A 16,664-nucleotide genomic window follows, 5' to 3' on the forward strand; every position below is an offset into this window, starting at 1 on the left:
GTTGCCCAGAGAAGTTTAGATGCCCCGTCCCTGGAAGTACTCCAGGTCAGGGTTCATGGGGCTCTGAACAACCTAGTCTAGTGGACAGGGGGAGTTGGAGCTAGATGACATTTAAGGTCCTTTCCTACCCAAACCATTCTGTGGTTCTACGTTACTATATCATATATTGTAAAAATGTTCAGGAACAACTACCAAAACCCTCAGTGATCCCTGTTTCAGCTCCCTGGTGGCAACCAAGATGTGATTCCAGGGGGCCACTATGCACACTTCACCTGCTGTTGCTGTCAATTTTCAAACACCAGCTAGAGAGGTCCTCTGGTGTTGGGGGAGTTCCTTTCTCTGACCACAAGGAATAGAAACTCCAAACTCACCTCTCCCTAGAAATCCCTTATATCTTGTTTTTAAGTGGATTGTTGTAAGTTGTGATATCTAAACCACTCAGGACCCCTCAACTGTCAAACTAGGTTAACATTTCAGCTGCATTTCAAATACAGTTAGTTCCTTTTAGGAATAAGCCTTGGAGGTGGAACTATCACTTCTGAGTCAGTCTTTCATGGGATAAATATAGCGAAGCAGTACAGTCAATTCCTTTATTGGTGCTGTAGCTGTAAAAAGGGAGAAATCTTTATGCCTTTACACAAAAAGAATGGTTTAAAAACCGGAGTGGATTGTGCTGAGCATTCATTTAACTTTTTTAACAGTGACACAGTCTGGGATATGCATACATTTGGCAATCACTCTCCAGATAGACCAAGGGAGAGGTGACACCCACAGTGGCCACTGAAGGGTAGAATTGTGCATGCTGAGAACAACCATGACTGTAATTAAATGCTCAGACTTTCAGCTGGATTACCCTAATTTGAAGAAAACCAGAGTCCAGCACACAAGCAGCTCCTATAGCAGCTAAATTTGTCCAACAAAGTCTGGCAATTTGTAGTAGGAAGACTGGGGAAAATTCCAGCCCAGGATCATAGCAGGCTCCATTTGGGCAAGGCTCCTGCATGTTAGAGATGATGGATAGCACAGAAACTTGATACACAAGCTATAAACATTGTGGGCCATCCTTTCCAAATACTGCCTACCTGAGAATTTGTGGAGTGCCACAGGTCCTTGCCTAGGAGAGAGGCTCACTAGGCTGTCTGGACTGGAAGGATGCTGCACACTGATTAGGGGATATATATAATTAAGGGTTGTAAAGTCAAACACTCAGAACAGCCAGAGCCATTTAGCTCTGTAAATCCTGTGCAGTGCCCCAGTGCCAGCTCCTCAGCCATAAAATCCCCCAAGCATATGCAAGTGGCAGAAAGTAGGGGATGTCCCTCATAAGCATCAGAACTACTTTTGAGCTGTGGTTTGGCCAGACAGGATAAGTGTGTTAATCCTCTGAAAAAATAAATATTTCTGTGGAAAGATTCCTGCAATGAGGCTGCTCTGTCTTCTGATGGGCTGTGTGGAAATGGATGAAAATTCAGTCTCTGTAACTAATATAAATAATAGAATATGGTGTTCTAAATAAAATATATATGGGGTGGGGCTTTTTTTTTAACTCAAAATTGTTTGGATTCATTTAAATTGAACTTCATAAAGCCACAAAGATAAGAAATGTATCTTCTCAGATCTGCATGCATGCCTTTCCCAAACCTTGCTATTCTCCCAACCTATTTGTTCTGTGCTCAGTTCATCTTTGTTGAGTGTGGGTGAACTTGCATGGCTGGACTGGGCTGCTGCCAGCACCAAGGAGTGTGCAGCCAGCTGTGCTCCAGCAGAAGCTGGGTGCTGCGAGCCACTGAGGGATTGGTCTGTGGCTCAGCAGCCATCCTGTCAGAGAGATGCAAGAAAAAATAAACAGCAACATGAACACATTTCCCTTTTTTTTTAAACTAGATGCTTTTCTGTTAAAAGCATCATGTGAACAAATCTTGCTGGCATATTTTAGAGCTGGAGAGGTGTCACTGGCTTAGTCAGGGTCTTAAGGTTTGGCTATGCCCTGGCTAATCATAGCACCTTATCACCTCACTGAACACTAAGTTGTATTCACACTGAAAGATTTGTGGGATTTAGTAGGATTTAATCCCTGTAATGGATTAAATGACAGATGCAGTTCCTCTAGGCTAGAGCTGAAATCACTGCAAGACCTGGAGCTGCCATGAAACCATGCCTCTGAGTAATGCCTCAACACCCACTCAAACATTGCCCCTGCCACAATGCCATGCTGTGGGCAGTGCAGGCACCGGGGGAACCCTGGCATAACTCCAGATCATGTCAGTCAGCTCCCTCTCTGCTGCTGCCAGATCTCCTGTCAGCGTCTGCAAGAAGGAATTTTTTCCACAGGAGGCAATCCCAGTAGAACAGGTGATGTAGAGGAGTGAGAGGAAAGGAAAGGTAACAAATCTGTCCAGCAGAAACAAAACTGACATTTTTGAATGAATACCAGAAAGTCTGGCCAAAGCTTTAAGTCTGGCTCTTGGAGTTTTAGTCTTACAGGCAGCAAGTCATCTGGAACAATTTTGAATTTTTTTCTTTATAATTTTATTCCTTAATATTCCTTGAAATGCAGCTGAAGAAGAACAACTGGACCATTCAGTCCCACCACACAGAGAAAGAGTGCTGAGTCCCAGGAGCCAGTGCTGCTTTCTCCTGGTCAGAAAGATCCCATGAGCAGCACCCGGTGTGTGCAGTGGTGCTGGGCCCTGCTGCCCCCCGATACCTCTGCTCTGCAGGTGGTACCAACACAGGCTGCCAATTCATGCATAGCAAGAACAAGAAAGTGCTACAGTTCCCTCCAGCTCCCCAACAGTCAGGTGAAGATGTGAAGAGGCACAGACAAAGCCAACCTAAAAATCACATTCCAAAAAAAACTACCATCCCCAAAAGCATGTAGGTCCATTTAGTAATGGCAGCAGTATAAAAAAATTATCAGTTACCAAGCCCTTTGTAAAGCTATCATTTGGTCAGTTGCTTGAATTGAGATTTCTTTAGTAGAGCTATAGTGTTTTAACATTTTATGTCGTTTTACTCATTTTCATCACCTTACAGCTGCTATTCACAAGTGCAATGTTTGGCATCTGGCTCTGGCTAACTTCAAACTTTCCAAATATCATTGAAAAGGCAGTTTCTGTCTGATCTATTGTAGTGGATTGGTATTCTGACTTTTTTTTTTTTTTTTTTTTTTTTGCTATTTTAAAATAATTTTAATCTCTGGCACATTTTTTTCCCCTGTATATATGTCCTGTCCAGTGACAGAATGTGATAAATTCTGTAGTTTATTTTCAAATGGCAAAATTGCTTCCAACTTCCAACTGGATATTTCTGGAAAATTCGTGTCTTCTTTTAGCATTCTCAGTTATCACCGACTTTTAACTTAAAACTCTGACATCAAGGACTGTCTCTTACACAGGAAACTTTGTGCTCAGATGGACAAAGCCGTGGAAATTTTGTGTAGACAATTGATGTTATTTAAGAAACAGAGTTGTGGTACAGTGTGCACTTTGAGGACTATTACTTCCTTTTGTAACTTTCTGATGATATTATTCTTGTGATTAATGATATCTCCAAAAATCAGTGGTGAAACTCTGAAAACGAAACAGCAGCATTAAGTGTCTTTAGGGCAAGTAGCAAAAAATTTACTCTGTATAAAAGAATACACTTGCCATTTTTAAGGAAGCACTTTCTAAGAAATTGACAGGAGCAGAAAAAGTTCAGCCAAAATATGTGAGGAATTTTAAATAAGAATTTTCTGTGCTTTTTACTGTACTGTGGGACAAACCACTTAATCTTTGCTACAGAAAGAACAAAAAGCAAATGTGACATTCATGTTTGTACACAGCTCCTGAGCCATCCATGGACATACAGAGCAGCTACACATTTTATTTCAACCTAATATTAACCTCCTCCTTTCAACACTTTTAAGAAAAATATCAAAAAATGTTTCCTTCATGAACAGCTCCCCCAAGGTTTTCATCACTGAAGTGTTTTCTCCTCTGCCTAAGGCTGCCTCTTTTCCATCTTTATTTAATCTGAATAGGGTGCTTTTGGGACAGCACTGACTGTGGGCAGGGGCTGAGCACCTTTCCTGCCCACATCTCCTCTTTCTGGCCTCAGTAAATGGAAAAGCCCAGGTCTAATGCTTCCAACTTTATGTTATTTTTTTTTCTCCCAGTTAATAAGATTGTGAGAAATGCACTATAGCAAAGGTCAGTAATAATTCATTGGATATTTACTGTTCCTCAGTTCAGACAGAAACCATGCTTCCTGCTTCCAAGCCACATCAAATTACAAATCACGCAGCCTTTGACTGTTGCAAGAAGCAGCACCCAAGCTTCTACAGAGTGATCACAACAGGACACAGGACCATCACCCTTGAGCACGAAGCAGGGCCAGGGCCCAGCTATCACCTGCTGGGGCAGAAGTTGTAAGAAGAATATTCTGAGTACCTGAGGCACCACGAACTGGGCGCACCAACATGGCTGGCTGGTGGCGCTGGGGGAAAGGAGGATGTGGTACAAGGAGGACAAGTAGAGAGAGTGAGATACACGGCCTGCCATGTTCTCCCCTCCTTGGCAAAGGCACAAGAACTTGTCTTTCTGAAATATTTTTAAGAGCTGTGGGGCTAAAAGCAGAGGGAGACCAACCCCACAGTGCCACTGTTTTATGAGGGTGCTCTAGAAAAGCCATTGTCCCAAACCAGCACTGATGAGACCGCAGGAGGCCACACAGAGCAGTACTCAAAAAACTAAAGCAGCATCTTTATTTTATACATAACATTCAGTATAAAAAGTTTATTACATAAGAGCTGTTCTGTTTACAATATATTATATTGCTTCAAGCTGATGCAGAAACTTCGTACTTTATAGCTCTACTTTGTTTACAATATATTATGCTGGTTAAATGTCACCACTGCAGTTTCTTTTTAATACACAAAACTGTAAAGTCAAAAAAAACATTTAATTGAGTTATTCAGTTTTTAAAATAGGCAATTATTTATTTATGTATTTGTTTTTCTTAGGGAAAAGTCTAAACACACAATTTGTAAAAATTTGCAAAATGCACCTTTCTTTTGTCTTAGGCAAATTGCATCTGTAGTCATTGAAATAATTCAGGGTTAGGATCTACAGGGTTTTCTGCTTGAATATTGTTACTTAATTTTTGGATAATATGTGCAGCTATAAAACCAAAAAAAAGAAGTTTAGATGTAACTGAAGAGTAGTACAAAACACCATCCAAAGCACTGAGACAAGCCTATATAATCATGCTACAGAAGTATTTATAAAACTTAAAAGGAATAGTAAGTGTCAGTTCAGTGGTTTATAATGAAGCTAATAAAATTCCAGCTGGTAATCTTAACTGTAATGAACAACATTTTAACATTCAATCCATGAGAGGTTAATGAAGGCTCTGAACTTTGTGTAACACGAACCATTTCAGATGTTGGAGTTCACCAGATATAATTGGATTCGGGTGGAACATGCTTCTCTTCGGCCCTTTTTGGCGAAGGCGTGTGCTGCCTGTTCTTGCTGCCTGCTGGCCTCAGGGCGCTCAGACCGCTGGCTCCATACCCTGGAAAATTATCCAGTTCAAGAAAAAAGAATCCACAGATGTGGGCTTACGATCCACAGCTAATATTTCAAGTGGAAACTGTCTTTCCCATTTGAACAAAGGATTTTGCTTTGCCTTACAAAAGTGCTCATGCTTCTGTCATCCCTCAGGACGAACAAAGCCCTGCCAGACAAAAAGATGCTTGGCCTGTCCAGGCACCTCAGCACTGCCAGGCTGTCACTTAGCCTGGGGTTCACACCTGTAGCCCCCACACTAGGTGGGGTTCAGTCATGATGATCTGCCAGCTCTAGAATGGGATGTAAGTGACCCCCTGGGGAGAATCTGCACAGATACCTGAGCTGGGCTTTGGTTTACAGCTGAATGCAAAGAAAAAGAACACCAGTGACCATAAACACCTGGGGGTGGGGGGGGGGGGGGGGGGGAAGCCATCTGAAACAGGCTTACTAGAGCTGCTTTGTTGTGGAAAATGAAAGTGAACAATAAAAATGGAATCCAAAGTATTATGTTGTAATTCTTTATAGGTTCATTTACTCATCTCATTACTTAAAGCTCATGGAAATTACTTTGAAAAACTGATTCCTCTGTTCAATTTTTTAACCACTTTTTAAAAGAGAATAGCTTTACTAAAGAGCCATTCATTTGATGGAATATGAAACAAGTCTCTCAAGTTAACTATAAATCTCCTTTCAAGTCCCGGAGATGTTTGGTTTCGATTGAAAAGAGGGAACTGCAGTGCATGTACATTAATGGACACTTAAAATGGGGGTGGATTTTGCCTAAATGCCCACTTCACAGTTTCTTTGCTGAATAAAAAGAGAGTTTTGCAGTATTAAACACAGCAGGACTGTACCCAAACTGCAAATAATGAAGTATGCAAAACCTTGGAGTTTACAATAATGTGAGACTATTGACTTCTTATCACAAGGCAGGTATGAGCTTTGGTTTTGTTGTACAGGTAATTACTTCTTTAGTGATTGTCACCTAAAATATATATTTGTTTTCACTTGCTATCTGTTCTTTACAGGAAGAGTATGACAGGAAGAAAAAGTTCATACCAAACTTATGAACTGTAGCCTTGTATAGTTCATTTCCTTATATTTTTTTTCTAACCATAACTTATGTGAATGGTATTTCTCCTTCAGAGAGCAGCATGAATATTTAAACACAAATCCACTAAGTAACAACAGAAAATCAGACTCCAAATTTTCACAGAAAACTTAATTTTCACAGGAAAATCCATCTTAGTTGGATAATACTTCACTTTTAATGAAAATACTATATTTTTTTCTATTACATTTTGATGTGACAAAAATAACATGCATCAACAGGTTTTAATAAAACTGAACATAATAAAATCTTACATTGTGGTTGATGCTGCAATGTAAGATTCACATTCCTTATGGCTGATTGGTTTTGTAGCTACAAAATTTTAAACTTTTTTATTATTGATACATAAAACACAACATGTGAATTGGTAGCCAGCAGTGATATACATTAGTATCTTTTGGGAGTATATAAAGATCACATATTGAAGATCTACTGTTACAGTATTGTTGCACATGAAATATAAAATTAAATCTGAGGTTCTTACCCCAATTTTATTTCAAATAATTATATAGTACCATTTTATGTCCAGTGAAATGATCAGTTCCTACAGTAGATGGTTAAATGGACCAAAAAGCACAACAGAAATTCATTTGAAGAACTTTAACTTTCTTTGGGGCAACGTATTTTGTATGCTGTGGAGCATGGGTGGGAAGAGGAGAAAAAAATGGGAAGTTGCTAAGAACAGATCTTGCATATTTCTTCAAATTTTCCCCAAAATTTCTAAAGGACATTACATTTTTCTAATTTTCAATCAGTTTTAAAACCTGTCACAGTTTCACTTTTAAAAATACCTACCTAGCATTTCAAAGCTAGCTGGTATTACTGAGGAGTATTGAAAGAATTGGATCCCTTCCATGCTATGGTTGGAAGACATGCAAGGTCCTCCTCTGATTGATACCAGATTCTGGAATTTCTAAATAAAAAAGGTCTTGATAAAACACTTTCAAATTATTATTTGAATTTTTTTAAAGTAGGTAAAATTATGGAGTATTGAAAACCTTTGTTTTATTGCTTGGATTAAAGATTGAAGAAAAAGGAGTGTGGTATCATTAATGATGCTGGAAAGGCTCTTGAGGCAGTCATTTCTGCACAGCACTGGGTGTGTAACACCTCAGGGTTTGTTTCTCACTTACTTTTATTGCAGTGTCTCCCATGCCAGCCTTCTTTGCACTGGCATTTGTTGGGCTCCACACAGGTGCCATACAGGCCACAGTTGGGTTCGCAGACAGCTGTGAAAAATAAATACATACACCTGGTTTCTTGACATTTCATCCAGAGAAAGTCACACATTTGGTCTCCCTGTTGTTTCGCATGATGGGCTGGTCCCGGCACAGGCTGTGGCTCTCAAAGTAAATCTGTGCCTTTGCACTGAGTGCATTCAGAGCCCTGAAACAGTCTACACTCATCTCTTTACCTGCAAGGTCTGGCTCAGCCCCTGGCCAGAGAGTCAGGCTGTACAGCAGAGCTGAGCATCCACCAGAACCAGCGTGAGAAGTAGAGCAGTTCCCAGCATCCCACTCACGAAATGTTCTTATTGTATTTTAACATGGGAAAGTATTGACATTTTATTAAGCATTTCTCTATTATTAAACTGCTATTTGCTGAGCTGACACACTGTTGTTTTATAGAAACTCAAGAGTACAGAAGAGATTTTGAGGACACTTCTGTAAAAAAATGTTTCTGGTTTCTTAATTTCCTTAAGTCTGGTGTGTGATGTACATCTAGAAAGTAAAATAACTTGAATTATTTTGACAACAGACTATTAGTACTGATGTTATGTGAAAAAGATACTGCACAGTGAGCTCGATGTTCCCACAAAGACTGATGGATGGTTCTTATGGCTTTGGTACTTACGCTTTGAACACAGGTCTCCCTGGTAGCCTTTGGAGCACTTGCATTTATTCTTACCGGTACATTTGCCTCCATTTCGACAGGGTTGATGGCATTTACCTAGAAATTGAAAACACAGAAACAATGGTCTTAGTCCCCTGTACCTACTGGAGACAAGTGTCTGACAAGTTTGCCTTGTACCTGAAAAACTCATCAGATGTTAGAGTGTGCACTATGGATCTATCAGGAAAGACTCTGCTGCAAGCCTATGCTTCCAGTTTATAAGCTTTCTTCTCCTTTAAAAATATGACAATAATCTGGCATGGCCAAAGGCTGTGTGACCTTGCAGCTTTTGCCCAGGTTTGTGTCACTCTGCCTCTGCAGAATCCCCCACATGACTGGTCAGTACTGACTCCTGCTCTCCTCACCCTTTACAGGGGACACAGCAGTGTCCAGACTATGCAATTCCAAAGAGTGGGATCCAAACTTGAGGGGCCCCAGGAGAAAAAAATCTGGTGACATCTGAGAGCAGTAAGATACTCTGGAAATGACAGGTATGGCTGCTATTTGCAGACAGTAAATAGATAGGCTGGGCCCATCAGCTTGTAGCACAGGCTAGGAGCACCATGGTGCTGTGGATGGTGTAATGAGGGATGTTCCACATGGCAGCTCAGAAACTAAGGGCACATTAAAAATACATGCCCTTCTTTCCTGCTTGCAAAGAACAGAGCAACTTTAAAGAACAGAGCAACTTTGCTAACAGTAATTGGAACTGGCAGACATTTTTCCAGGCTCTTGGTCTGGAAATTACTTTCCTTCACAAACAGATTTTGCCAAAGGCATAGGCTGGGTCAGGTGTCATTGTAGGAAGTCTTGTTTGGCCCTGATCACCTGGGACTGAGGAGGCCCCCACTGGTGGAGAACCACACTCAATTTCTTTCTTTCATGCTGGGCATGGTGCACCAGGGACCTTCCCTAAACTTAACATCCAATGTCCCATCATCAGACTGCCTATACCTGGTCAGGATTTGTCTGCATTTCTAAACTAATTAAATCTTCACTCATCTCTGGGAAGGGAAGCACAGCGCCCATGAAGTCAGTCACTCCCAGGCTGAGGGAGGCTCACAATCACTTCCTGGGCACTCTTGAGCCACCAGGAACTTCACCTTCACTTTCCCGCCACCTTGGTGCCATATGTACCAGTGCAGCTTTTCTCGTTGTTGTCCAAAAAAGCATTTTTTATCTTTTCTAATGCCACTAGACTTCACAGATTCTCCAGAAAAGAAAAAACAAAGGCATCCTTCCTAGATTTAACACTAATATTTCTCTGAATATATAGCAAACAAAAACTGGAACCTGGGGCAGCAAACTGCTTCTTTTCCCTTTCCCTTTCCCTTTCCCTTTCCCTTTCCCTTTCCCTTTCCCTTTCCCTTTCCCTTTCCCTTTCCCTTTCCCTTTCCCTTTCCCTTTCCCTTTCCCTTTCATTTTATATATTTTTTTTGAAGAAAGGTATTAACTGAGACCTGCACATCATAATTTAAGCATCAACACTGGATTATTGTGCTGAAAACCTCATTTCATGATCACAGACTGCCATCTTGGGAGCTCAACATCAGAGGCAGTGCCTGCTTAGCCTTCAGCCCCTGCAGACCCTTGTGATACATGTGTGTTGTCAACATAAAGGAAACACTCATTTCTATTCTATAATTATTTTAATAATCCTGAAAGAAGTTTCATAAGCAGCTGATGGGACAAACTGTGCTGAGGAGAGTTTCTGTAAAAGCACAATTCCTCTGCAGGAGCCTCTGGAGAAGGGAAACTTTAGGCATTCTAATTTGCAAACATTTGCATCCCAAATAATTAACAACTGGAAAGAGCAATGCTAAAGAAATCAGTGAACTTTCCTACTTCTTTAAGTAAATCTGGAAGATATGGGTCAAGAGATGTGACACCAACTTCCACCATGTAGCAACAGGCAAGCATTTGGCTCAGCACAGCTCAATTAACTTTGGACTAAGATATTGTCACAGTATGAAGGAAAGAGTAATAACTCTTTCTGTTATTGACTAAGAAATGGAAAAAGCAACTAAACAGCTGGTGACAAGTAGGGGAGGAATCCAAAGCAAAATAGAACTCTGGATTCAAAGTGAAACACTAATTAGAGACAATGCATACCGATAACCAGAAAAAAAAATCTGGAAGCCTGTGAATGCTTGTTAGTCTTGTAGACTGGGTTCAATACACTTCCCAGGAGTCTTACAGAGGGATTCAATTATTACACAAGCACTGAAAACCTATACCAAATAAGCCCCAACAACAACAAAAACCTTGCAATTTTCAGAAGATGGCTTTCTGCCTGTTGAAAGGTTTCCCCCCCATCATTATTTTAAGAATCCCATGATTGAATGTAGCTGGCCCTGGATCTAAGAAGATGGACTGAGTTGTGTTTCTGCTCGGGTGTTTCTAAGCCTTGTCTAGATTTCTTGCAATCTTCCACTGCTGTGCTGGTACAGTGCCCAGAGGTGATGACAGCTGTCAATCACAGTCTAACAGTTGCAGTCCTGGCTTTACAAGAGCCAGAGGAAGTACATAGCTTTCCTTGCTCTCATTGACATTGTCCTGGTTTAGGTCTTAACATACCACAATCTGAATTTGCTTTTTTTTTTCTTTTGTACAGAAACTAGATTACAGCCTGTATTTTAATTAATTTAGTTTGAGTTTCACAGGGAAACCTTTCCAGGAAGCCAAAACAGTTGCACTTAGACCAAGCAGCAGTAGACAAATGTGAGCTCCAGCTCCTCAGACAGATCAATTAAATGGACTGCCCTTAATTATACATGCTGCAATAACAGTTCCAAGAATTCTCCTGAAAAAAACCACCACCAAACATAAAATACATGCTTCTCTCTTTGAATCGAGCTTTTATCTTCATCTGAAAGATGTCAATAATGTCAACCTTTTCGGGACCGAAGAAAGAAATGGGGTTCTGCAAATAGTCAAATTTGAGCTTGATGCAAGCAAAGGTAAATCCAGTGAAAACCCACACTGTTGTTCTTGTGGCATATGATCTGAATTTATGTCAATGGGCAATCATTATTAACTTAAAAACAATAAAGCTTTGTTGCTCCTTTTTCCCTAAATTTTTAATGCTGTAAAAGGGAGTTGCAAAATATTTTGTAATGCATAGAGAGATGTCGAAACATTTACACACACCTACTGTTAATCTACACATAAAAACTGAGCAAAACATAGGTCTTACTGTATCTGTGTACTTTCATTGCACAGTAATTCACTTGTTGTGTATTGGCTGATAGCAAGTTAAGAGTTTATTTCCATTGTTTCCAAAATGATAAAAATTTCCCAATTGTGAGGAGAGCTTGTTTCTACTGATATATATTAAAAAATCAGCATTTACACATCCTAGGCCAAATACTGCTCTCCATGCTTCTGTGAAGGTGCTGGGGAATATTTACAGCAGGGAAAGCTTTCCTGCACCGTGTCCTGTTAAAAGTTCTAAGCCCAGAAAGAATGTCTGGTTGTACATCCTCAAGTTACCTTGTGAATGTAACTTTACTTGAATGTAACTTTACATGTTACATGAAAGCTCTCAGCTCTTACAGCTCTTACAGCTCAGTCCTCCTTTTGCCCCAAATATTTTAGTTCCCAAATTATAGTAACCCTTTCAGAGGTGACAGCTCAAACTTAATCTGTTTAAGTGTGATTTGCCGTAATGTTTGAAAGTAGATGCACCCCACAATCTTGGCATGGCAGCACATCTGTCTGCCACAGGGCACCGCTTGAATACTTATGGCTTCAGGATTGTTACCATGCCTGGTTACAAGTGAACACAGAGCAGGGCAGGGGGTGAGACGGTACAGAAATGAATCAAACTTCTGAGTAGGAAACTTGTTTGGAGGCATGTGGCATCTGACTCCTAGGGTCCCAAACTGCTGTGTGAGACCTTTGCTCTGAGCCCAGCAGAGGCAGGTCACATATTGCCATTCTTGCATGAATACTAGAAGAAGATGACACAAGCACACAGAGATGCTACTCACTAATTTCACATTGGTCTCCTTCATAGCCTGAAGGACAAATGCATTTTCCCAGATAGAAACATGTCCCTCCATTGAAACAGGTTGTTGTACAGTTTGCTGAAACAAATAAAAGGAAGTCATTAATATGAACTAGGACTAACTTGGACTTAATGTTCTCTGCTGTACATCATAAATAAACATTGAGTAGGTTGTAAAAGGAGGATTAACCTCTTTTCATCTAGTTTACAAAGTAAGACTGAAATGCAGCTATTCCTACATAATGCTTTACACGGGCACACACACAAGGCAATATAGAATGAGACAAGTGAACAATACAGCTCTCTGAGGATAGACTGTGCTACATCTTTCTCAACCCCCACACATAAAGCTCATTGAAGGATTAAGACACTATTGCTATTGAAACTGCCAGTGTCTGATAAAAGGAGCACAGCCTAGGACTGGAAACTACTTCTACAAGAGGATACTTCACTGCAGTTCTTAAGTAATCCTTTGACTAAAAAGAAATCTCTGTGAGTTTTGATGTGTGGTGCAATTGATGCAAATGCTCTGACTTTCAGCTGCCAAACAACTTGCATTGTGTTAGATGTGACTTTTCACCAAACAGCTAGGATTCACATTAATCCTTCAAGACATTGAGAGCATTTAATTAAAGCACACATTTGAAGCATTTTCTAAATGTGGTGAAAATCTGTTCAAAGATGTGAGGGCATTGACACAAACAAAAATTTGTGCAAAGAAATAGGAAGGCTCCCACTCTTTTGCTGAAAAGTCCTCCAGAACTTTTTGCATCCAATCTTTACTTCATATAGACCTGCAATGACAAATGGAGCATGGCATTTTGCCATGAGCAGGTCAGTTACATTTCTGCAGGAAATTACTTGCTTTTTTCTACATGGTAGTTTAGACTCTTCCCAATTACTGTTCTGAACAACTGATTGTTGTTTTTTACCCTTCATGCATCCCAATTCAGCAACAAAAAATGAATAGCTTGCATATTTTTTCATGTGTCCAGATGCAGCAAATTAATGTACTAAATAATTAGTAAAATTAGACTACAGGAAACTAGAGCTCAAATAGGGATTTTTTTTTTGTAATCCTTTTTTCTCACCCCAGATATAGAAGTGATTTTTGTGGTAAGATCCACAGTTTTCAGTGGATCAACTGAAGTGATTATCCAAACTACTCTTCACAGAGCTGGGATGTATGGATACCTGCAAATTTCTATATTCTTCCAGCAGCTTCTGGGCTGTGCTATAGAATCTATTTTAAAAACCACAATATTTTAAAAACTTATTTACTTATCGCTTGCCTGACTTTCCAAAATGCACTCCTAGAGGGAAACTGCCTAGAGGGATGCTGTGCGTGCAGAGCCCGGGGCTTTGGCTGGCGTTTACCTTTGTCGCAGTTGATGCCGTAGAACCCCGGGGGGCAGATGCAGAGGCCGGGTGTGATGCAGAGCCCTCCGTTCATGCAGCGAGGAACACACAGTGCTGAGGAGTGGGAAGAGCAGAAAAAGCATTGCTGGTGGCAATGTCCAAATGTCAGCACCTTCCTGGTATTTAAATACACGGCACATTGACTCCTTAAGCTACTTTTCCTTCTGCTTATTGTTCTAAGTCACCTTTGCAAAGTGCCCCTGGTAGGGGGTTAGATCTATTATATCTGGAAACGTCTGTATAGTGCTACTGAAAACTGTAGGCTAATTCAAGTTCAAATCTGATTTGATATGTAAGCAGAAATTGCCTCTTCTATATTTTAATACCAGACAGGGGAGAGCAAAGTACCCACATACACCACTTACATATATTTAAAATCCCCCCAGTTAAGTCCTCTCTACAACTGTATTCTGGTTCCTCAACTGTGCAGGCAGGACTATCTCAGAGGGGTCAGTAACTCAGTGGGGTTCCCAGGCAGGCTTTACAATGAACCTTCCCTACTCCTGCATACCTGAGCATAAATAAGCATGGCTACCTAATTTTGACTGGGAAAGCCTGCTGCACAGCCAAACTGTCCTGCATGCTCCCAGTGAATATTCTCTGGAGCCCCTGTGCTCTTCCAAGACCTCTCTGCCTTGTGGCCACCTCAAAAAGGCTCTTCAGGGAGGTATGTTAGGGGCCAATGCTTCACTTTGTGGTTGCCCACAATTGGTACATGCAGTGAGGTTGGGTCCATGCTGGTGAGTTAAACAGCACCCAGGCATGGGGCCTAATGGCCTTGTGAAATCATCTTGTGAAATTGTTAGTGGCTCGGCTTTGTCCTGGCTGACCAGCAAATCCTCCTGGCCATGGTCCTGGAATGAGTAGTGACCACAGGCTCCTCCCAGGAGTGAGTTGTACTGGGTTTGTTGGAAAGTAAGAGTTTATTAAATATATTAATGTAAGCTGTGCCAGACACTCTCCAGGCCAGAGAACAGTCCTTAATCCTTTGTATTTAATATTTTTGATGTATCCAGAGTATCTGGGAGTGAATGACTGTATTGGAGTAGGATGCCCATGGGAATGGGCATCTCCAGTCACCCTGGAGAGGCACTGCCACTGGGAAATGGAAGGGACGGATAGGAAGAAGATCTGGTTTCCTTGCCAAGTCACCCCAATTTCCTGGTTCTTCACTCCTGGAAATTTTGGTTTGGGCTATTATCCACTCATGGAATAGAAAGAGAATCTTCCCTTCATCTTCTCATTTTTGTTTTTAGCCTGCTTACAAATCTTATCTGCTAAATAAACAAATGCAGGGCAACAAAAGCACTGTGCTTTGTTTCACAGCTAGTCCTCATTAGCAGAAGTATTTTATTTAATCTTCTTGCCAGATGGATTCCCTGTTATTAGGGATCACTTAACTATTGCATCAGTTTTTGTTAAAAGCAATTTGTGAAAGAGAAAATATTTTTCATGCAAGAAATTAGTATTTCCACTAGACCGTGGATGATAATAACAATTCTCTTACATTATGAAGTCAAAATATATGAAATCTTCAGAACAGGCCATTCTTAATTTTTGGAGAGCCTACAGTGCAGGAGACACAGTTTTTTGAGATTGTAGTAAAGAAAACAGTTGAGATTCTTTATTAAATTACCTTTCTCACAGTGTGGCCCGTAGAATCCATCAGGACATTCACAGACCTGTCTTTCATTGCAAACCCCTCCATTTCTGCATCCTCCTGGACATTCCGCTTCATAAAATATAACAACAATCTTAATTAAAATTTTATATACTTCAGCTGCCAGCCAGATCTCAGTAGGATTAATATATTTCTTTGACACAAGAGTTAAAATATTTTCTGGCAGACAAACACTGAAGAAATAGAAATTCAGCTAAGATTTCTTCAAGATAAATTAGTTTCTCATTTAGTAGTCTACAAATAGATGTTCCATCACATGTTCACATGGGTGATGCACTTGTTGGTGGACTCTGCATTTTCATTTCTCTACTGCTCTATAAGTGCATGAGCAATGTGGTTGCTCTGCTCAATCCAGTACTTTATTTTCTGTGTGGAAATGAGCAGGCAACTTAGTGCAGAAACTTGCATGGCTGGTTAGACCTACCCTTAGTGTGCAGGACCAGTTTCGATTTCTGCAGGCTGAAGTAGATGTCACTGCAACTTGCATTGCATTAATTACCACATCTGTTACTACTGAGGTGACAATGATGAAATCTGTGTTCACATGAAAGAGTGAGCATCAAGGCTAAATGGAAGAAGGCCAGAAAGGAAGATGAAAGCCCTCCTGCACAACAGTTCTGCATCATCATCAACTCTCATTCATATCTCAATTATTGATCAAATATGTAAAAGCATTTGGCAACACTGGCAGGATTATACAAGGATGAGAGATACTTCTGAGTGCCACCACCATCCTCAAATCACCAGAGTCCATCAGACAAGAAGGCAAACTAAATCAAGCCATATGGAACACCATCAAAAAGGGCTGCTGGGTAAAAAAACAGTTACTTAAAAATGCCTTCCCAGATCCCTCACAAAGAATAAGGCAGGCAGTAGAGACTGCCTATTCCCATTAGAAAAACTTAACATCAGTCGGGATCACTGGTAGGCGCGAACTCCTCATCTTGATGCTCTGTTGTGTTACATTCCAAGTGAGAAGGTTCAAAACCTTTGAAGTAA

The 16,664-nt window shown here is 40.6% G+C and overlaps 1 protein-coding gene across 2 annotated transcripts in view; it reads right to left on the minus strand.

The window, feature by feature from the left end:
- Positions 1 to 4,721: 4,721 nt before the first annotated feature.
- The window catches only part of WIF1 (WNT inhibitory factor 1), a 37,404-nt gene continuing 25,461 nt past the window's right edge, over positions 4,722 to 16,664 (minus strand). The window contains exons 5-10 of one of the 2 annotated variants that reach the window (XM_002188504.7): positions 15,621 to 15,716; positions 13,943 to 14,038; positions 12,549 to 12,644; positions 8,518 to 8,613; positions 7,797 to 7,892; positions 4,722 to 5,556 (exon numbers count right to left, since the gene is read on the minus strand). In XM_002188504.7, the coding sequence (XP_002188540.1) occupies positions 5,435 to 5,556; positions 7,797 to 7,892; positions 8,518 to 8,613; positions 12,549 to 12,644; positions 13,943 to 14,038; positions 15,621 to 15,716 (602 nt within the window). In that variant the 3' untranslated portion in view covers positions 4,722 to 5,434. The remainder of the gene's footprint in view (positions 5,557 to 7,796; positions 7,893 to 8,517; positions 8,614 to 12,548; positions 12,645 to 13,942; positions 14,039 to 15,620; positions 15,717 to 16,664) is intronic. The other variant, XM_072922763.1, reaches the window with a different exon arrangement.

This window comes from Taeniopygia guttata, chromosome 1A (genome assembly GCF_048771995.1).
Source record: "Taeniopygia guttata chromosome 1A, bTaeGut7.mat, whole genome shotgun sequence".
NCBI lineage: Eukaryota > Metazoa > Chordata > Aves > Passeriformes > Estrildidae > Taeniopygia > Taeniopygia guttata.